At 36.0% G+C, this 23,878-nt stretch overlaps 1 protein-coding gene across 8 annotated transcripts in view; it reads left to right on the forward strand.

Moving 5' to 3' along the window:
* NFIB (nuclear factor I B) overlaps positions 1–23,878 on the forward strand; it is a 189,739-nt gene that overhangs the window by 87,109 nt on the left and 78,752 nt on the right. For 7 of the 8 annotated variants that reach the window (XM_053932902.1, XM_053932903.1, XM_053932905.1 and 4 more), the window contains exons 3-4: positions 11,069–11,122; positions 22,204–22,272. The exons of the other annotated variant lie outside the window; for it this stretch is intronic. In XM_053932902.1, coding sequence (XP_053788877.1) covers positions 11,069–11,122; positions 22,204–22,272 — 123 coding nt within the window. The remainder of the gene's footprint in view (positions 1–11,068; positions 11,123–22,203; positions 22,273–23,878) is intronic. 8 annotated transcript variants of the gene reach the window in all.

Genomic DNA, 23,878 nt, shown 5'->3' on the forward strand with positions numbered 1-23,878 from the left:
CACCCACTGGGTGGAGAAACACAGCCCTAGGCCAAGGTGAATTTCACGTGAGAATTGTATTTTCTCATGTTCTTGCCATTACTGATATCATACTGCTGTCCTGAAAAGGCTCCATTGTTGTTCATGCTTCACTTTTAAGTTGGCTTTAAAAGGGATACAATTGTTATTCAGAGGTACAACACCTCCTGGAAAACTACTTGAAAGGATAAAAGATTTTTTGGGACTTTGGAGATTTTCTTAATACAACTGTTTGTAAGTGTAAAATTTAATGTCAAACTAGCCAATTGGTCTCATCTGCATATCAATACAAATTCTAGCAACTACATGGAAACCTAAACTGCTCAAAATTAGGCAGATTCTAGACTTGACATTGTGCACTTTTCTGAATTTGCTTTAAGTTGCTCAAGTAGCACAGACATATTGAGTTTACACTGCTCTGGAGTGTTAGTAACAACCACACCAAAAGAAGGCTGGGCTGAAAAGGGAGCTGTAATAATGTTCTCATTTCAGAATCACACAAGGTGTGTGGTGTATTTTTGTGGAGCAGGGAAAGACAGGCAGAAGGGAGGAAGGTAAAGCAAAATGAGTTTTTGGTTTCCATTAGAGTATTGTCACATGCTTGAAATCAGTCATAAAAAGGTCTGCCATAATTTCAGTGCATACAACTGAACTATTGTGCAGTACATTATGTCTCTAACTCCTTCAGGTCACGTGTTTTTAACCCATTTGTTCAGGAAAACAGAGCTGCCAAGGGGCTTGAATACACATAAGGTATTAAAATGAATCTTGAACCTGCTATGTGGGTGCACAATAGGGAAAATGATTAGTATTGTTTACAGAAGAAGGGCAGTGCAAGTATGAAGTTGCTATTTTTTGCTCTGAAGTTTTTTAAAAATCTCAAATATTTCTATAAGAAATGCTGTCGTGAAAATGCTGTTGTTAACATTTATTTCTGTTCTTTCAATAGTGTACAAGACAGTCAACATATTTAACTCATTAGACTCCCCCTTCTCAAAGCCCAAAACATTGGCTATAAGTAAGATAAACTGGGATCTATATGAATTTCTAGGTTCTGCACACACACACATATGCACAGATACAGAATATAGAGGGTTATTAAAATGGAAAGTTTGGTTTGGATTGAATTTTATTTTATATATTTAGCTAGCAGAAAGGTTTGTTTTTTTTTTTTAGCATTAAAGGGCCTTTAATAAGAATTTAAATCTGCAGTTATAGTAGATTTTGAATACCTAAGGTTACTTATTCTGGCTTCATGTCTTGGAGCTGTTGGGTGGTACAACTCCTTTTGCTTTATACACAGACTGAAACTTGAGTTTCTGATATATTTTCAGTAAACACGTACAAAGTTTTTTTAACTCCAAAGACTTTTTTTTATAGCAGCAGACCAAACCAGGCTTGATAACTTTCTCAAGGTCCTGCTATGATAGAGTAATGGTATGAAAATAAGCCTTAGTAACAGCGGATGGTTAAAGAGTATTCAAGGCACTGGCAAATTACCAGGTGCAGCAAGAATTTTGAGTCAGGGTTTTTGTTCTCCCTCATTCTCCCCACTGACCCCCCCTTAATTAACACTCAATTTTTACTCATGCAAAAAAAACCCAACAACTAGTAAGCAATAAAAATGAAAGCCTTGGAATTTGAGCCATCTGTGTTCTTTTAGATAAAAAGTAGTATCCTTTTTTCAAGTATATAATACCCTTAGGTACTGCAAGAACATGTGCCAACTTCTGTAAATAAAACAAAATTGAAAGAGCAAAAGCAGCCTCTGCTGTATACTAAATGGGCAAGCATATTTTACTATCTTGCAAAACTGCAGCTGGTATTATACCTATCAGGTACAATAGTCCCTGTCAGGGAACTTTACCTACATAGATTATTAGAAAGTTAGGGAAATTAGAAATTAGGGAGCTTAAAAGTGACATGTAATATCCAGTGAAAACTATAGAATTTCAAAACAAATGCTGCATGTGATATTAGCCACAAAACTACAGAGTTATGTTGGGCAGGCACAAATGAATATGATCAAATATTTCATACTTTAATAATTTTTAATACTTTTAATAATTTTTAAATAGCTTTTGACCAATATGACTGCAACAGCAGTACTGTTGCTAGAAGGGAGGTGAGGAACCTATGGGAAAAATGCTCTTTAAAATTGCTTTGTATTAATCTTGAAAGTCATGATTTACATGGTTTAAAACAAGATAACTTTTTTCTTTGTAAGTTACATGCTTTGAAAATAATTCCTTGCATTTATTTGCAGAACGCCACTGCACAAACTCAAAACTGAGTTGGTCATACATTTGTATGCTTTAGTCAGTTCTACATTTTAAATTCTGCTGGGGCACACCATTTGACTAGCTGCTTCTAGTTTTTATCTACTGTAAAAGGTCAAAGTAGAGGGAAAACTAATTCGTACGTCATAATTTTTTATCACTATTGCTTCAGTACTTACTCATAATTTTTTAGGAACTTGTGTGTAAACATGGTGCCTGTGAGCACACATGCAATTAAAATGAAGCTTTGAACCACTGGCATTAAGTGCTGGGGTGATTTTTCTCAGCCAGTTATTGTATATTACCTATTTAGTACCCATTAATAGATTTAATCTTTCTACTGTCATGGTTAGTTTGTTTTAATTGTGTGTGTGTCTGTGTGTGTGTTTGAATATGGTTAGGCACAGTGGTACATATTTTGTCTATGAACTTTCAGATTGCAGCAGATGAAATTAAACCCACCTTATAAAGAACATGTGTATATACTTCCATTTGAGACTTTTTTTTCACAAAGATCTCTGATAAAAAAATGTGTTACTTGAGGATCCACAGAACTGCGGCGTTCCTTATACCCCATGTCTCTTAGAAGTAAGTTAAGTAGCATACGATTGTAAATGTCTGAACTGCTGAGGAATCTGTCTTTTATTACTGTATGATTTAGTGGACAGTGCAGTGCACTTGGAAGAAAAAAAATGCAAATCTGTCCTACAGTATTTGCTGAAGTATAGTTTTTTTTTTTTTCTTTTAAACTGTAATTTACCATAAAATACCTCATCCAAAACTTGCTGGAGCAACTTTTCATTGATTTTAACAACCTTTTTCTGTGACTCATATTAACAAAACTGATTTTTTCTTACTCCTGTCATCCTCATCCCTGGCCTAAAAATGTTGTTTTATGTAGTGGAAATGTGAATTTTATCTCCCTGAACTCTTTTTGCTTTAGTGCTCTACAGTTCAACAAAAAATGAAATCCTGATTGCATGGGACTCAGTGGTAGAATCTACATTAGCTTTCCTGAAACCAGAATCCGTGCAGCAGGTTCTGATTGGATGTCAGGAAGAATTTCTTCACAGAAAGCGTCTAGAAACTGTAATGGGCTGCCCAGGGAGGTGGTGGTGTCACCATCCCTGGAGATTGTTTAAGAAAAGACTGGATCTGTCTCTTAGTGCCATGCCTGGCTAACAAGGTGGAATTCGATCATAGGTTGGACTCAATAATCTCAGAGGTCTATTCCAACCTAATTGATTCTGTGATTCTGTAACAATCTCAGCAATATACATTACATATACATCAGGGTCAACTCTGTCTTACAAAACAGAATAAAGAGGACGGTTTATTTTTTAGCTGAAGGTATATGCAAGGAAATTCCTATTATTTGCTTGCAAATATGAACTTTTAAATTAATATAGTCTATAATATAATTTCTTCTTTCTCTAAACTTCACAATAAATCTTTCAGTGTTCTACATTTCACGTTTGATTTTCTGAAGAATTAGTAAAAAAAGCCCTTTATGAAACATACCTTAATGTAAAAGGTCTTCTTGGTTTCCAAAACTGATGTCTGAATATTTCTGACTATAGAAGTATCCACAGTATCCTCCAGATGGAGAAAATTAGGCATTCATATCTCATCATTTCCTACTGAGTTCAACAACTTTTGGAAAGAAATGTCATTCTTTCACATTCATCCACATGTGGCTTGATACCTAGGTAAATCTCTTCTTAATGTACATGTCAAGAAAGAGCTCAACTAATATTATGAGGTATGGGAAATATTTGTTTCAGGCCATGAAAAAATGTAACCCTTTTTCTAACTTAAAACTATGTCTGTGTGTGTGTGCATATATGGATATGTGTATATTCCATGCACAACTTATAACACAGCTGGGGAAATTTGTTCAGTTTTCAATATGAGCAATATGACATCTTTATAAATTGTTTAAGAAACATTTTGAATAAATAAGTGTATAAAGTAATTTAAATTAAAAAGATATATCTATGCATGGGATATAAAGCTGAAAATCTTACTATGCATATTGATATTTTCATTCTTTTAAGTGTTTCTAGGTGCTTGAATTTCTTTCTACTATATAAAAACTGAATTTACTCCATTTCTTAACTAGGGCAGTTTAAAAACTAAACAAGGATTGAGTCAGTTAATTAATTTAAATGAGCTTACAAATCAGAAACACATTACATAATATTTATTTAATTACCATTTTTTATTTACCTAATTAAAATACTCTGAAGGAAAGTTAACTGTCTTGACAATGGCTGGTTGGGTGACTTGGCAGAGGCAGATCTGCTGATAAAAGAGGAGGTGAAGCAGGGAGCCTGCTATGACCCATTGGGCTCTGATGCCCCAGCCCATCTCACTGCCAGCCCACGTGGCATCAGTATTGCCTTGACAAGCCCAGGGATGGGGATGCTCCTCCAGTGGCAGAGACATGGGGTTTCACCCAGCCATAGGTCAGCTTCTCTGGGGTGGGAGGGCATGGATGCATGTGGTGAAATGGATCAGCCTTTGGCTTAATAGCTTTTGCTGTGTCCCAGTCCCAAGCAAACAATTTTAAACTGAAATTAAAACTGAGCCTAGCTTCTGCTGGCTGTCCTGACCAGCTTCCAGCAGAAGTGCCTCCATGGCCTGAGCCCTGAAGGCTTTGTGAAGTGACTTGCTTGCTTAGGCTAAAGCCTAGGTACCAACACCCACAGACAGCTTGGCTGTCTGGGATGAGCAGTCAGCTCTGTTCTTTGCTGCCTTTTTCAGGAAGGTGAAGGTTAGACAGCAGCATTCTTTAGACTTCAAGAACCTAACACTTGCACTCACTCTTACAGCTCCTGGTGTGACACATGGGCGCTGATGACGCCTGGCTGCAAAGGTTCACCACATCCAGCCTTTTGGGTAGCTCCTGCTGTTGTACTGGTCTCCTGAGTGGTCCCAGTCATGCCTTCTGGGTCACTTCTCTATGCTGCTCATCTACCACCAGTTGTATGACTATGAAGCACAATAAAAACATATAGAACTAGCTCTTTCTGTAGTTACCCAGTGCAATAGCAGAGCTGTCTTGTAAACACAGAGGACGTTCTTGGATAATAAGGGTAGCAGAACAACATTTTTAAAAGAAATCACTGATTCAGTCTTGTGGACATTTCAGTCTGCGTGTCATGAACACATATTGCTAACAAGTATATACTGTTGGGAAAGATGCAAGGGCAAACATGTTTTTCTCATAGTGAAGCCCTACTTGCTTTTTAAGGTGCTGCTTCCTCCTTCTGTGAGCTGTGCTGCATACCATATCTCTTCAGGGACATATAATCATGGGTTCCTTTAGGTTGAAAAAGACCTTTAAAATCTTGAAGTCCAACTGTAAACCTAACATTGCCAAGTCCATCATTAAACTATGTTCCTAACTGTCACATTTATAGGTCTGTGAAATGCCTCCAAGGAAGGTGACTTCCTGACTTCCCTGGGTAGCTGATTCCCATGGCTGGCCACCATTTTGGTGAACAATTTTTTCCTAGTGCCAAAACAAAACTGCCCTTGATGCAACTTGAGGCTGTTTCCTCTTGTTTTATCACTTGGTACTTGGGAGAAGAGACAGACCTCACCTGGTTACAACCTCCTATCAACCTCCTGTAGAGGGCAGTAATGTTCAGCCTCCTTTTCTCCAGGCTACACAATGTCAGGTCCCTCAGAACTCCTCACAGGACTTGTGTTCTACCAAACAAATTGGTTGTGGTGAACATTTTATCAGAGGACCTAAGAGAGCCAAAATTTTCTGGAGAAGTATTTGAATTAAGTGTAGTGATGTATGAAGATGTGAAAAATAAATCCCCTGTCAAGTTTACACACTTATGAAAACAATGGTGACACTAGCATTTCCATGTTTAACCAGCCTTTCAGTGGATATTATCCACTTTTCAGTGGATAATGCATTAAACCACTTTTAGCTGTCCTATCAGAAGAATTGGTGTGAATAATACTACTAAAATGGTACAGATGGTCTCTATTGTCAGATAGAGAAAGACTACACAAAGAAAGACATTGATTTTGCAAAATACAATTGTTACAATTCTTTGGGAAGTTTGTCAAACCAATCAGTTGCTTTGTCAAGGTAAAATAGTATAGGCAGTAAAAGGTAGTTATGTAGTAAAATTAGAGTAATAATAACTCAAGATAATGATTTAAAGTACAGGGATGAAATAATTTATCTCTTTGTTTTATGGATTTTTGCGGCTCATGTTATTTGCTTTGGAGAAGAGGAAGATGTCTTACTTTTCTTTGCTATGGATGTTCTGAGAGTCTTTGAGAGATCAAGCACTGATTAGACAGGGGCTGTGATGGAAGACATCCTGAGGTCTCTACGACGCTATGGTAACCTGTGATCTTGTGATTTTCAGGGGTACAACCATTTGTGTCAAGTGATGTCAGATGGCAAAGTAATCCTGATAGTCTGGAAGGTAGTTCTGATTCTTGTTCATGATAGTGACTCTGTCAGCTGTCAAGTCAAGTGCTGTATATGAATGTGAAAGTTTGAGCAACGTCATACATGGTTTGATGATGGCCACATCTCTATGGTCCCTTATCCCTCATACCAAAATCAGAGACTATCAAAGAGCAAGGATGTATTTACCTGTTGGTGAATGATTAAATTAGTGTCTATCAGCTTACATCAGCTGAGGCTGATTAAAGGCTGTCCTCATAGCCTGTGGCAAATTGAAATGTGTTCACTGAAACCACTGAGAAAGTTCATTTCATTAGTGTGATGCCTGTGGACAATCTACTTATTTCCCTAAAATATGGATTTAGAAAATATTTTTAGATTTTAACAGATTCTGCTGCTACTTGTTTCAAAGCCTTTGATATTATGCTCTAACAGAGATCCTTAAAACCAGAATTTCTTGTACAAGATAGGGCATAAGGAAGGTATAGCAGCTTACTTTTTAAAGAGAGTATCATATCAGCTGAAAAGTGAAAGGTTAGGTTACTGAGATGAGCAGTACTAAAAATCCTCCAGGATGCTGGTGAACAACAATGTGACTTGCCTGGCTTTGCTGGCATGGGTCCTTCCTGCTTGTCCTTCCTGCTTGTCAAAGACAATATGGTTCAAAGGGAGAGAGGATGTCATCCTTTGCTATATGGTTTTTATGGATACAGCTTTTTAAATTTTCCTCTGCCAGGTATAATAAAGCCAGGATTTTTCCTAGTGTACCACAGGGAAAATGGAAGCTTATTTTCTCACTTGAAGCAGGCCTCAGCAGTCAGTTTGTCTTAACTCTGGCTGCACTAAGAGTTGCCTGCACTCACAGATGCTCATTGTGATGAACCCCTGGAAATGAAAACATAGGAAAAAAATTAAGTATTAAGTATATGTCAACATCTTGTCTCATCCTGTCATACAGTCTCCTAGAAGCAAGAGTAATTTGATATAGAGTTTGAATGTCTTGCAGATAGCCATGCTAAATCATGATAAGTTATACATACAGTGCATCAGGGTTACATGATCTGTTAAAAGTAAAGTCTGGCTTGAACCTGTTTCATATAAATTGTTCATCCATAGGGCAATAGCTTATAAAAATAAGTTTTATCAGTCAGCACCAAGAAGAGCAGAGTAGAAGATGTGCTACTGTAGCTCTGAGGTGCACATGAAATCCATTTTCGGGAAATGGTATGTGTAGGAGACCTTTTGCTCCCTATCAACCACTACAAAAACAGCGAAAATGAAACGAAGGGAGCTTACAGTTGGGAGCTATCTAAATGGAAATGACAAAAAATTCAGTTTCATTGGGTAAACATGATGGGATTTGATTTGCTTCTTGTGTATCTTTTCATCCAGCTTCTAGCTTATGAAGTTGCTTGAGTTTTGGTGGTTTGATTTCTTCTGATTTTGGTTGTTGGTTTGTTGGGTGGTGGTTTTTTTTTGTTTGTTTGGTTTTTTGTTTGTTTGTTTTGTTTTTCTGGGTTTTTGTTTGTTTGTTTGTTTGTTTGTTTAGTCTTTTACTTCTGTGGCTTCCCAAAAATACCTCGTAGTCCCTTTTTTAGAAGAGCATTGCTCCAATGTATCTGTTTGTTCAGTGTTCTGTTTATATGAAGTTATTCATATAATTTAATCCTATGATGACCATGATTCTTTTGTACTTTGCAAAACTATTAGTATCCAATCAAAACAGAAGAGTACTTTGTAATTACTGACATTAGTAAGAGAATTGAATCATCACAGGCCATCTGAAGTTTGTGTCTTTCATCTTGACAATCAGATGGCTCTCTGTGTTTTAAGTGCAGTTCCATAGCTTGATGCTCTCATACAGAATAAAAGTCTTTGATTTTTCATCTGTATTTAGTGAAGGCTTAGATAAGTTTCTTCTCATATTCTTCTTCAGTAATCCTTTGCTTTCTCAAAATCTCATTGAGATCTCAAAAAACACAGATTGAGAATCAATACGTAAAAGTCATGATTACTGAGTAGCTACCAAAACCCAAGGCTAAGTCTGACTGGAAAATTATAATAAATAGCCAATGCTTATCCCTGTAATTAGAAAATTCTTTGCTAAATTTCCTACTATAATAACAATTGTTCAAACTGCCATTAATCTTTAAATCTGAATCCAGAAACTAGAGGTAAAGGCAAATTGCTGTGCAAGATCTGAAAAATTGCTTCACTTTGTGCTTCTTTTAAGTGAATTTTTACAGGAGAAGTCTTCAAAAGTTATATTCTGGTAGGTCTCATTAATTCAGTTTCAAATCTCTGTGATCCTGAAGCTATGTTGTTCAAGCTTTATTGTGTTTATCTACTACCAAATTGTCAGTTCATTTAGCCACACATCTGCAGTTTTACACTCAGACTGTTGCTGTGTAAAATTAATCCTCTTGTTTAATTTGAATTTAAATAGTGGTGTGTATGGTTTGCAGACTCAAATAATATCTATTAGAAGAATATCTAATTCACACAGGAAAAAGGATGATTCTCCACACATTGGTTCATATATGGAGAAACATTAGACTTTTAGCATTTCTTGTAGCTGATTAAGTTTTCAAATTAACTTGATTTAATTATTTTAAGGTAAGTATCATACAATGCAAAGAACCAGACATACTGAATGGCTGCATACTGTGCTGCACAATGGGGACTTAGGGACTTTACTCTTAAGGACTCCTAAGAGTACCCAGGTGCCAAACCATGGTAAGGGCAGAATCCAACTCATAGTCCTGCCCTTCATGTTTCCTGCCCAAGGCTGAAGAAGATAGATGAAATTTCATGGGAAATTCCCTGTTCAATGTGCACTTTATTGTGTACAATAATGATTTAATCCAGTATTGGGAAAGTTAGTTGTGTTTTTTAACACCATTGGAACTGAGTTTCACGTGTGCCTTGGAATTCCAGTACTCAAGTAGCTAACCAGATGTATATATTTTGCGATGACTGCCATTCAGACCAGCTTAGTAGAACCTGAGCTGTGAAAAGTATTTCCATCTCAGTTAAAATATTCTGTAGAATCAAGCTTGTGTTAACATAAAGTGTTTGATAGACAAGCGAGTCAAGCCGTGTTTATGAAGCTGCTTAACAGGTGGCAACAGAATTCAGTGAACTTCTTGTAGCAGGTAGAGGGAATCTCTCATTCTATTATGAGAGTACATCAGCTATAAGAACAAGTAATGATAATTGAAGGAAAAATATTTGTTGATATAAACTTTTTTTCTTTTTTATATTTTTAATTCTTTAATTTGGGCACTGTAAGCAGCAATGCATTCAACAGCTCTACATCCATCTGGAATTCATTTGGTGGTAGCAGTTTCTATGGTGTTATGATGAAATCTTTTGGTGGTCTTATGCTATCAATAACACTACTACATTTAAGAAAATTGGTATTTTTATTCAGACTCTAAAACAGCTCCGAAACATCCTGTATGTGGGAAAAAATGGTGGTGCTTCATTTATTTTCTTCCTCTCTGCATTTTTTGTTTTTTATATCTTTTTTAATTTCTAGCATTGGAGCAGGGTTTTGTTGTATTATTGATGTGGGAATACAGTGAAAAGTAGGTGTTTTTAAAATAAAGTGGTTTTATTAATAAGGATATAATTTATTATTTAGTGTATTAACATGAAATTACATTCTACTTTTGATTCAGTAGGTGCATATAGGTGCACAAGAAAACAGTTTGAAGTCTACAGTGTTTGAGTTTTGTTAGTTTTTACGTTACATAATCTCAATTTCACAACAGCAATTCTCACAGGCTAGGAACACAAAGACCATATTGTATTTAAACAGACTGTCATATCCTGATTGCAGTCATGAGTCTGTGGAAGCAATGTAGGCCTTTGTTCTTTAAGGAAAAGCTAAAGCAACAGGCCTCATCTCTGCAAGCACCACTAGTTGCTTGATCCAGTGTGTCTTTCTGGTCATTGCCTGAGAAGAAGTTACCTCTGCTTTACTCATTATGCAATATTATATTTGGGGGATGGAGGGAAAGGGAATGAAAAGGTACCCTTGTAAATGTGTTTACAACTTTAGTATTTAACCGAATGACTCTCTTGTTCTTACTCAGTGATCTACAAGTTCCGCTTATTAAGATCATTGCATCTTTCACAATGTTTCTGCATAATATAGGTTGCAGATAGAGTGTTTGTTCAATAATGCTTCACATAGAACGTCAGGGAAATGACCTTTAAAGAATAAAGTAAAACATTAGTTTAATAGTTAATAGTGGGTATTAAAAGATTGCGTGATACTTGCAAAACAAATTATTAAAACATTTCTTTAATTTCTTTATAGATTCTGGACAACCAGGAAGTCCAAGCCACAATGATCCTGCCAAGAATCCACCAGGTAAATATAAGTTCCAGAACATGTGCATCTAACATTATTTGAGAGCAATGATACTACTGATAATAGCTAAAGAGAGTTTAATTGGTCAGCAACCTATCTTGCATTGGTAAGTATAATCAGGATAAATTGTGATACTTTTGTTCCTCTAAACTGGCAGTGCCTTAACTGCTGTTTCACCAACATTAATTTTATCTAAGGAGTATTTCTTTCATCTCATGGTTTTTAGAATTTTTTAAGTGTGGATGGGTAAGGAAGTGGGAGTAAGAAAACAAGATTCCAAATAACTTTATTTTTATTAAAGTCTTCCAATGCTACCAGTTTTCTTTCATCTCAGGCAAAAGCAAATTGACACATGTTAAAACTCTGTGACTGAGCTACCAGGTTTTTTTACTTTTCATATGTGCTTTATAAAATAAAAATGTTAATTTAAAATAATTTTTTAGCATCAGCTCAGAGCAGTCTTTGAACATGTTAATGCATCATGGCTAGTGACACTTGATATTCCTTTGAGAGAGATGTTAGTGTAAATGTTCCTTTCAAGGATTCTTTTATAGTAAAAGCACAAGAGAAAACCAAACCCAAGCTTTGCCATTCCAGTCTGTTTAGACAAAAGGTTTCTTGAATTTTCATGAGACTATCCTTCTAATCAATTGGGCTGTACTAGTAAATCTTGTAAACCTTTGCCATGTTATGAATTTTATCAGACTAAGACAAACAATTGTGACAGACACACTATCACTTTGTAATGACCAAGGACTGACACTACCCACCATCATAACATTGTATCTTCTCATTTTAGCTCATTTAGAAAATGTGTGTATCTGAAACAAGCTGAAACTAACTCATTTGATTTTCTAAATCAGAAATGATCCATATTCTGACCAGGACGTAATTTTGTGTTGCTGGGCTGTTAACATATACATGGATATTTTCTGGATCTGTTACAACATTAGGATAAACAGTCTGCTTTGTGGTTGGTTGTATAGTTTTGTAGTATGTAGTATATCTTCAAAGTATTCTCTGTTTGTGAAATATGTCATATCTATTGCGTGTGAATATCCAAAAGTGGGAGAACCATCAAAGGTGGTTATACAAAAAGTCATATTCCTGTAATATAAACCCTAGATACATATACTTAAAGATAGCAGATGTATTTTAGAGGTAAGAGGAGAGAACAAGTCAAATAACATCATTCTAAGCTCTAATGCAAGTGATTTTTTTTTTCTTTAAAGGATCATGCAGGCTTGTTGTCAGTTTTGACTGGAGATTTTGATGCTGTTTCTTTCCAAACTGTGTGGAATTTTGAGAGTGAAATTTTATTTTTCTATTAAATACATGTCTACATTATGTAGAATAGTGGTTTAAAAGCCCAAAGGAGCAAATTTTCTCATAAATAAATATGAAAAGTTTCTCTATGGATAATTATTGGTTTTGAAGTTTAGACCATTTAACTGTAGAAAATTTATTTGCTTTTAGAACAAAGCCAAATGCATTACCTTACCCTTTGTAATTTTGAAGGATTTTTTTGTAGTTTCTGGGTTTGGGAAGCTGAAGGCAGGGTCAACTCTCCTTCAACATGTTTTAAAATTCTGGTTTGAAGTACTATTTAGCATTTGGAGAAGAAAGGTAGCAGTATGTATTTTAATAGTGGGCATCACACCCTATAGTGAGTCCAGTCTCTCCAGCCCTCAGGCTTAACTCCAGTAAGGAGTAATCTTATTGCCAGTAACAGCCTTGAGGAGGCAGCAGACAAGCTGCATAGGCTTTCTTGTGGTCAGACTTGTGGGTCAAGATGTAACGTTTGACAAACTCCACTGTTTCAGAAGGTGGACTGACATATAAAACAGATAAATCTGAAACATGAAACTTTCTGCTTAAAATATGAGCATAACACTTTCTCATGATTTGGAGTCACTGAAGCCAGTATTATCCCTTTGTCTGCTGCCAAGTTGGGACAGAAAATAGAAGCTGTGCCTTGGTTCCCTTGAAACCCTTCATTTAAGCAGAGACAGAAGGATAATTGAATGTCATCTGTTGGAGGATGACCTTCTAGCTTTGTTCAGCTTCCCTGTGTAATACTGTTTTGGAGTTAAACTGGCAAGGTGAAAGTGCTGTGGTTTGTGGGACAGCAGAATACAAGACTTCTGGGGCTGTGCAGGAGAATGAGAGGGAATTGCATGCCATTCAGCTTCTCTGGGAAAAGCACTACTGTCCTATTCTTTCATACTAAACTTGCAATTCTTATTATTAGAGCCAGACAGTCACTTCTGTCAGAAGACTGAGGGATATCCACTCTGAGGTTTGTTTTCAGTCCCAGGCCAGGAGTATGTGGACTGGTAGTGCCAGGAGGGTTGTTCTTCTATCATGTTTTGTTCTAGTGCCTGTATGTCAAGGAGCCAAGATGTTGGCAAGGGATGTGTGCTGTTAGCTTTTGGATGCCACCACTTTCACAAAGATACTGCCAAAGAAGAGAATGCTGGAAACTGAGTGGTAGTTGGGAAAGCTGTTGGTGTTAAGAGTGGTTTTTTCCTAGGTTTGACAAGACTGTTGCATTCTTTAGGGTGTCTGGTAATTTGCTGTCCTAACAACAAGTTGGAGAGAGGGTAGAGTCACTTGCCAAACAAAATAACATGAAGAACATTTGTTGGAATTCTTTACAATATGTTGCTAAAAATACAATGAATATTTTGATAGCCCAATGCAGTGATAAGACCTGTGGTATAGCTTGTGGTGAAAGTGGTATGTAGCTTTTGTAGCTACATCCAGAGGTATCCTTTTCTAAGTTTTATTTTTCAATAACTTTGAATTATATATTTTATAATTTTTTAATATATATTTGTATTTGCATATTTTTATAAAGGTTGAATCTTGTTTTTCAGAGAGCTGGGTTGTAAATTTTGCTTCTCTGCAAGTACTATTAAATAAGTTCCAGACAGATGAGCAGAACTGAACTGAGAGAGGAGAAAAATCTGAACACTACTATTGTCTGCATCAGCCTTCAAATTCCTCATATTTAAAAGTTTGTGCTGTGCTAGCACAGTCCTAACTATTAAAAGTTTACATTATTTAAAAGACAGAATGGACATGACAAAGGCCACAGTGAGGGTGTCTGAACAGATAGAGACACACCTGATTAGAAGTTTGAAAATACCCATATTTTTGCAGACAAAAAACAAACACCAGCAAGCCACCAAACCCTAAATGCAACTGAAGTAGTTTAGGCCTGTCTTGCTTCTTACTTTGTGCTCAGAATGTTCTGCTGAAGCAGTCTGTTAAAGGTAACCTAGTGTGGCAGTTTCAGTCTAACGGTGCATTATTATTTGCTCTCTGCAAGTTCCATAGGTCTTTTCCACAGTTTAAGAAAATCTAAAAAATAAGTCTTCACAAGTGTATCTGGAAATATGTGCAGTGATGTGGCAGGATATGTACTGAAGACAGAAGATGTCATCTTTCAGTAAATTAATCTCTTAAGCATAAGAAAATTATGAGGGTGAGAAAAAAGTGAAAAATATCTAGAACTGTAATTAAGCTAATGATATTGACCCTGACCATAATAATATGGTCTTCAAAGATACAGTTCTTACTAGCCAGTTCTTCTGGGTGAGGATTTTCTGGATTTTGCTTTGCTTTATTATTCTTGCCCTTTCTGCATTCTGCCCACAACAACTTGATATTAATAAGACTTCTTGCTATTTGCCATTGGTTTGAGGTTGCTGCTTGGCAGATTTCATTTATACATCAGCATTAACACAACTGTGTCCAGTTGTAGCTGTGTTGCTCAAATCTTTGAAGACAGACTTTTTAAGTGACTAAAATAGGGGTAAGAAATAGCAATACTGATAGAGTTAAACACTGTCTGGATAGGACAGTGAGGAGATTCAATTTGCTGTAAGCTTGCAACCAGTCTCCTTTTTAATGAATGTCTTCTAGATATTGGAATCATTTTTGTCCAGCAGTGGGGAATACAAAAGATAGCTTTTCAGAAAATGCAAAGGAAACCTAGCTATACTGACACATGAACCTTTTTGGTGGGGGAAGATGAGTGTGTTCATATTTTTCCTTTTATTCAAGCAGATGAGTTCAGAGGTTACTAGAGCTATGTTTCCTAGCAAGTGGCAAACAGTAGATTTTTTTTATTTGTTTGGATTTTTTTTTTACTTGATAGAATTTGTTCCATTTTAGCTGGTTTAAAAAATATTTTCATATAAATTTTTGTGACTCTATGAGATCAGTCAGGATGCAGAGAACTCAGGTTTGAGCTTGTGTGCTAACAAATATTAAATTATTTATATTGGGTAACACTTCTGGAGGAAGAGATAGACAAACTGTCTCTGCCTCTTTGCCTTTCATTACACCCCATTGGTTTCCTTCTTTCCTTCACAATAACCCAGGATATATTGTCAGGGAATTTGCCTAGAGATAAAATCCTTAATCTGAATGAGGCATAGGTAGTTGAAACCCCAGTCCCAACCTCATTGTCCTGGAATAATTTTTACTCTTCTATTTTCCCCAGAAATTTTATTTTAGGAACCATTTCCAAAGAAGATCTGAGTGAAATCACCAACTCTGAAGTTTGTTTTATTTTGTTTTGTTTTGTTTTGTTTTCAATCAAAGCAGGTGTTACCAAAAAGCTTGCAACGAGCCTCACCTATCTCTCAATATGCAAATCTCTCTTCCAGCCATAGAGCCCCAACGGCTTTCCTTGCACTTTCATATGCCCTAGCAGCCATTGGGAGAACATTTTTTTTTTTGATCAAGCCCTTAGAAATGTGTAATAAATTTGCCTATATATTTCTGTTTCAGATAGAAATATTTCAGTTTTAAGTTTTAGAATGTGTAGTTTCAGAAATAACCTCTGAAGAGAAATGAGGTCTCCACCTTTGCATCCTCTTGGAAATGCAATAAACAAATGTCTTTGAGTTTTGAATGTCTCAGACCACAGATGGTTTCATTATTTTACTCTATTGCAAGCTACCCTCTTGTGGGTGGAGAATTAGCCCCAAAATTAATCGGAACAGAAGAGATATTCCCTGGCCTCATCATTGTAAGCAGCTTGATGTCATAGTAGCAGTATAGGGAATTCGAACAGAATTGTATTTAAATAAACAAATATTCACCTCTTTTTGAACATGGGAGTCGATATCCTGAAATGCTTGCTGTTTCTTATATGCTTGTAGCTGTGCCATCTCAAATAGTAATCTTCAAATAAAACAGGTTTGGGTTTGGTCAGATCTTGATTTTCTGTGAAGGTCTCCCTTTCCCAAATGCTCTATGATCTAATAATGTCAGAGGTTGAGAGATGATGATACTTTTCTTTATCAGCTTCCCAGCAGGGATCTGGAGGGGGTCGGGTGGGGCATTCTGGGGTCAGTGCCCAACTGTACTATCTTGGTACTCATAGACCTGCACAGGTTATACAGCCCTGCTTTCCAAAAGAGAGAGGTTTTGGCCTTTCAGGATGGTTTGGAATTTGGTGTGGGTAATTACTACTGTCTGCTGGTTTAGGATTACTTTCACATTCTTGTTTGTGTTGGCTGTCCTTCTTTATGAAACTGCTGTGTGAAAAAATGATGCTGTGATAAATTCTCATGCTGATTCAGATGCTGCTGTGTTCAATAGTGGATTTGATGGTTTTACTTCAAAGCATACACAGAGAAAAAATTTACTAAAAACTCTTATGTTATCAGTTAGAATTACAGAAACCTGCTACGGCATCAGAAAATTCCTTTTGGTAGCTACTAGCCCTGTAGCTGTTAGAAAGCAGTTCCCTCAACTTTTTCTTAAGTCTTGGCTGTAGTTTTGGTATATCCTGAGACCCTCTGGAACCGAAAGCAATATGCATATGTGTTACTTACCCTGTAAGTTTCTCGCTAGGTTTCAAGGCAAGTCACTTATTGAATTCTAGTAATGGATTTCAGAGTCTATTAAACCTAGTTTTTACTTCTTCAAATTAAAGCAACACAGATGACTATTGTTCTGGCTATAATTTTGAGGATGTCAAAAAACTCATTTGTTTCTGAAAATGGCACATTTGGCTTTTTAGTTCCTAATCATGCTGTAAGTTCTATGGAGTCAGGGGATCATTTTGCAAGTTTGTTTCCTGTCCCAGTTACAACATTACTGCAACTTTCCGGAAAAGAGAATGCAAACCAAGCTGTGGGTATGCTACATGACTGCAGAATGTTGTGTGATAACAAAAATAGCCTCATTCTCTAGGCAGACCTTAGTTCAACTGTTTCAATGCTATCATTACTGAAATCTTCTTTGTCACTATGTGACAAATATTATTCACCCATATTGGTCTTTAAGATATTCTGTTTTGGTAGCAACCTGTTTCTGGTACTATTGTTCAGATACTGGTTTCAATGCATGCAGTAACAAGAAAACAGACTGTATGTCTGCTGACTGTATTTTGACTTATGAACAGTGTGAGACTAATTTTTCATTACCACTTCTGACTGTAAATAGAATCTGTACAAAGCTGTAGCTAGCAGCATCCAGAACATTACCCTGCATAACTTAAAGTTTATGTACAGCTGTCTCCTATAAACCAGGCTAAGGTTTTCAGCCTTTCTTCTCATGGTGGCTCCTGATGTTGTATGTATTTTTTTTATTCCTAGTAAGTAATTTGCTATTCTATAATTCCTCTTTTTAAAGATCCAGAAGTAAAAGTACATAAAGATACATATTGTTTCCAGCACTGGTTGGGTCCTCACCCTTCTTTTATAAGTTGCTCAAAACCAAGGCAGTATCAATGAGGAAACTATATTTATAATCGTACCAGGAAACAGTTTTATGGTTAGGCGCTAGCCAATATGCAGCAGAACATAAACAGGCATTCTATTCATAAAAATACAATTAAATCAGAAGATATAAAAAGATTGCTTAAAAACTTTCAAAGCTAAACATCACTTGTAAGCTTTTAAGTATTGTGAGAACAAGCTCGTTAGAGGAATTATTTAAGTAAACTGAAATTTTTCAGTCAGTTGAAACTACTTTATTTCCTCCCTCATCCTGACTCTTTAACTTTTTGCATGGCTAGAACAGTGAAAAGCTATGCTTGTATCTCATCTCTTCAAGGTGTAGTACAAGGCATAGTGCAGAAATAGAGTGGGAGAGGTGCAAGGACTTGAGCAGTAACTTCTACAGCAGTTGGAGGCGTTGCTGAAGGTTTCTCCCTTTACTGACTGCATATAGGAGCTTGATCAGAACTGCTGCTTGGCTTAGCCTGTTCTTTCATCATTGATGCCACTGACCTGGTCATTGTGGAATTGTACGTAAAATGTATTTTCCATCGGTGAGTTTTTTTTAAAAAAAGTAAGGGGAGAGAGATTTTATAGTCTCCATGTACAAAAACTAGGAGAAAATGTAAAAAATCCACTCTTATATATGGGTTTTGGAAGTTACTGACTCTTTATACAAGATCTCGCTACAGCAGTTTTGTCAGACATTCTCCTTTTGTAGAAATCAGATTTTTAAGAATAATGACAGTTAGTAATATGCATTTCAGAGTGCCATCTCTCAGGCAGGATGAGTTTTATTAAATAACAATACTCAATGCTTTTGTTAGGTTTGAATGACAAAGACAGCAAAGTGTTACAATGACCATCAAAAGATACAGTAAATTGTCCGTGAGGAATACAATAGACATATCAAGTGCATTAATGTCTGTTCTGAATAGATCAGAAGCACACGCTGAGAGTGCTAATTTAAGGCTCTTTAACATATTAGTGTAAACAGTGCATTAGGAAGGGGCAATTAAAAAAAATGATTAGGCTTATACTGTATGAAATATATTAATATGCACTACATATATTTGTCTTGCATGAAGTGTAATAATGTGAATATAAATGTTAACTCTTACTCAGTGGTGTGATCAGCTTCATTAGGTAAAAGGCAGTATCTCACAACATAAACAGAAAATGTCCTATTCTGCTTACCTTCTGCATACAGTTTTGCTGTTTAACCTCTGTCTTACCTAGAATGTATGTTTCCACAAGAAATTACAGCAATTTAATGGCACAGAATATTTTCCTCTTGTACAGCTGAAAGCAAGTAACAGTTGTGTAACACACCCACCACAGTTTATCTTCATAACTAGGTGAAACTCTTGAAGTTCACTGGTATTGGACCTTAACATGCAGCCAGAGTCAGCACTGGAGTCCACCTTCCCTGTTAGAACATAAAGCTCAGGATGAAGTTGCTCAGTGCTATGACACTGATTGTTTATTTTTGCATTAATTCTTTGATAATAATTTGTCACAATACATAGAGAAAAAATTCAAGTTGTTCTTCATGTTGATTGAGATTGAAAATAGCTGCAGTTTCCCTTTCTTTCCTTATGCCAGCCAAAGAATTTGCGTATATCTGTGGGTGTCATTATTTTTGGCCATTCCAAGGCAGGATGGAACCTGGGTGAAAAACATATCCCATCAGTCAACAATACATCTCACACCCTGAGGTGGTGAGAGATGGTGATACCACTTGATGGCAAAATACGTTTCTTGCTCCGATTTCATTATCACAAGGAGAGAAACACTGCATTGGTCTTTATATTATGTATGTATTCTCAATATTGCCAGTGAGAAAACCTAAGAATCCGTGAGAGTAGACTGAAGATTAAACATATATGTCTGGGTGTGTATGCATGAACACATGTACACATCTGTGTTCTTACATATAAAATCAAACATAGGCTTTTTCTTCTTTTAATATGAACCTTGGATCTTGTTCTCACTATAGTGATAGCATGATTAATTTACATTTGGCTAAAGCTTCTCTCAAGTTAGTCTGGCTTGAATGAGAGATCGCTTTGTGCTTCAAAGTAGTTGTGCTCAGATAAACAGCAGAGAAGTCCAGTCATATCTCATTACCAGCTACAGAGCTGGCTTCATGGTTGTACACTGGCTTTATGCCACACTTCACTTATGAGCTAACTGAAATCAAGAAACCAGTACTTTAGATTGTTCCTGCTGGAGGAAATAAGCAGAGAAGGGAAAGATTGCCATTGCTTGAGGAATTAATAGCGTTCATCTAGCTTGCCTGATCTTAAAAACCAATAACTGACTAGGAAAGGAAAAGCAAAAATTTAGTGTTTGCATGCTTTTGTTATGTGGGTATACCAAGTTCTGTCAAATAAAGAAGTAAATGTTTCAGAAGTATGTCATGTTTTCATCCACACAAAAACATGGAGAAACAATGCAAGAGAATGCAGAAAATTAAACAGAAAATCTTTAATTTATTAGACACTGCACATGGGTTGTCAATATCCAGGCGAAGGATTGTAAGAAAGGAAAAATAATGGATATGGAGAAAATCTGTTTAAAATGAAAGACAGAGAAATATGAAAGGGAGTGAATTAAAAAGGAAGGGAGACCTGAAGAGCTACTAGTGGGAATAAAGACATGCAGGAATAGTGTATGAAGTGATGTTGACTGAGAGATGAGAAGATTACTGCATTGGTAGAACACTACTCAGGATGATTCCACAGGCCTGCAGTGCTCTGTACATCTGTGGTGCTTGGTCATGGGATGGTTCTCCGCTGGGAAAGACTGACATTCTCCTATAGGTCTGACAGCGTAACAGAGATGTTGGGAAATGTGCTTGGTCAGATGGGTTCCTATTCTTTCAGCTTATGCTCTCTGGCGCACTGTTTATACCTGCACTGGTAAATAATACCAGGGGTGCTGGATGAGGCAGCTCTGTGGGACTAATAAGCAGGGAAAACCACTCTTTTTGCTTCTGCCCTCTTTTTGACCCTGGAAAGTGAATAGAGGTGTCTCCAGATACACCAAGGATAGACCTCTCAGGTAAAGTGTACTGCTTTTACAGTTACTTTTCTGATTAGAGTAGCCATGTTTTTGTTAAATCACTTGAAGATAAATTCAGCAATTTCCAAAAGATATCCAAAGAGACTAGAATCAAAACACTGTTTTCTAAATCAGTAGATATTCCAGTACTTTTTATTTGTTTGTTTTGTTAGTTAAGACATCTAGAATACTTTTACTCCTTCAAACATTGGAAAGAGAAAATTGACAATTTATTTCCAAAAGAAAAAAAACTGTGTTTATTCAGAAAAGAGGTTAGAGTAACCACAGTAAGAAATTCTTAGTACACTGTCTCACATGAAAAGAAATTAAAAAGTAACACTGTTGAAGTAGCAATGTGCACCAAGTATAGATCTAAATACTTTTGTTTGCAAATGGTTGTTATTACTACCTGTAATAGCAACCATGATGCTATGTAATCTCAAATTCACTAATATAGCTTTTGCAGTGATTTTTGATATGAAGCTTCCACATAAACATGGGTTTCTTAGCTCTCTTTGCAAAAGGTTACTAGTTACACTACTGAGATAAGTCTTATTGGCTGCTGTTTCACAGCAATACTCCAATTTATGCCTGAATTTCACAACAGAAAATGTATATCAAATACATTTATCTTAAAATAAGTAAATACAGGCCAAAACAATACTCTTTGTTTTCTTAAACATAGGTCTCTAGATATACAATTCAATGTGCATATAAGACACACCCCACTTATTAGCTCAGCTGCTTTGTTCAGTTCCTATATTTTCTGGAAATAATAGCAAGCCCCTCATCTGCCTCAGAGATAATGATTTAGTAATGCAGGCTGTACTGTAACCTCACAGTCAGCAAGGTGAGAATTAAATAAAAATTTCTTCAGCAGAAACATATGCAAGAACAGGACTGTTCTATGGGGAAATTGCTTATCCAGCTGATACTGGTTGTAGTTCAATACTGACTTAAAATTTCCAGATACTAGTAAAAGAAACTAGTTTTCAGATGCTTTTTTGATGGATAGCTAGGGACTAAGTATATTGCTAGTTAGTTTTCATATACTTTTTAAAAATTGTTCTATCACAGATCCTTAAGAATTTTTTCACCTTCGTCTGAGTTTCAGCTCACATTGGATTCTGAAATCAGCTTTGGGGGCACTTTGATCTGTGTATTATTGTTTTGGGACTCTATTAATACCATTGTTAGCTGGTGTATAAATCTATCTATAATTATTTATTAATCTTATCATTATACTGACTATGGTTCTGTGGTCTTTTTCAGTGTACCTTGAGGACAGTTTTGTGAAATCCGGAGTATTCAATGTGTCAGAACTTGTGAGGGTGTCAAGAAGTAAGTTAACATTTGTGTTTAATTGTTTCCAAAGCCTGCTGTAATCAAGTGAAGGCTTTTTCCTTGAACTTCTTTCTTCACAAGACTAAGATGCATAGGAAATGCCTATAAACATGCACAATTTTGATATGTTTTACCACAGTATTACATGTGTAATAAATGTCTGTAATGTCTGTAATAAAACAAATGGGTCTTCTTCTATCTCTTTGATATTTAAAGATGGAATCAATTTGTTATATCTTCTGCACACCTAGTCGTCTGATGTTTCAGTAAAATTACCATATGCAGCAAAACCTTCTATGGTTAGACTTAACAGTTTTTTAAAGATGCCTTATACATCCTTGGGTATTGCTGAAAGATCAGACTATTCTTTTAATTTTTTTTAAATGTATAGCTCTTAAAGTAAAAAATCACAGTATGGATATAAAGGATGATCAACAATGTATGAAATATTTGTGTTTCCTTAATCTTAGCATTGGCTGTAACTGAATTTTTAATGACATTGTCTTGTTTTGGCATCAGAGATATTGCACACATGAACATGTAAAAATCTTCATAAAAGTTAAATATAAAAGTACAGGTGAAGCTTTGACTGCAAAATGAAAAAGCAAAAAGAATATAAGATCTCTTTTGTTGACATCTAATAATTGTTATAATAATATAGCATAAAACATGTCCACATTTTCATTTTGCATTGCCTCCTGACCCTTTTTTCCTCCCTTTACTATTAAAACTATTAAAGTATTTCTCTCAAGACTTCATTAGGAAATAGAGAAGAATAGTTGAAAGTTATAGTTAGAAGCATCCACAGTGATGATACAACATTGTAAAGACTGAATGGTCCAGAAAAATCACTTTTCTGGTGAGGTGAGGACAAAGTCAAAGAGGCTTCCAAAATCTCTAAAATGTCTGCCCATATTTTGCACAGGTGTTAACTCATGCAAGGTCAGGTTGCTTGGGGAATTTAACTTTCTGAGGCTTCAGATGCATGGTTTATTTCATTTTCTGTGGTCAGAAATGAATATTCAACAACTAAAATTATGTTAAATCCTTCAGCAAAATAGTGAGAATTGCAATCCTGAAGTGCTAAGGCATATCCTTTTTTCTGCCTGCTTAAGATATAGTTTTGCTATTTTAAAAGGCTGAGGATGTGTGAATTATAGCTTTCTTTTTGTTGTCAGATGGTTAAGTACATTTTAAAGTATAAGGCCATTCAGGTTAAAAAAGAAACAATCTTGTAATTATGATATGAAACTGTGCATTATGCAGCTGTTATACATTATATATTTCTTCTAATAATAAGCATTAAAGGATGTGGTTTCTGTGGGATTTCTTACCATGCATTTGTTTAACCTCAAGCCGCAACAGAGTTGTACTTAAGCTGTCAGGAAAAATATAAACCTTCAAATTCATTACACAACGTGTAATTATTCTTTTAAGTGCCAAAGGTAGTTAAAATGCACAATGCACAGACAACAAGCAAAGGTAAATACACCATAATATGTAATACATAATTTATTCTTGAATTACCAGAGTCTTATGGTACACAGACTCTTTAGGGAGTGAAGGTAACACTGACTGTATGTATTTGCATGTAGGTGTAGAT

This window comes from Vidua chalybeata, chromosome Z, assembly GCF_026979565.1.
Source record: "Vidua chalybeata isolate OUT-0048 chromosome Z, bVidCha1 merged haplotype, whole genome shotgun sequence".
Classification (NCBI taxonomy): Eukaryota; Metazoa; Chordata; class Aves; order Passeriformes; family Viduidae; genus Vidua; species Vidua chalybeata.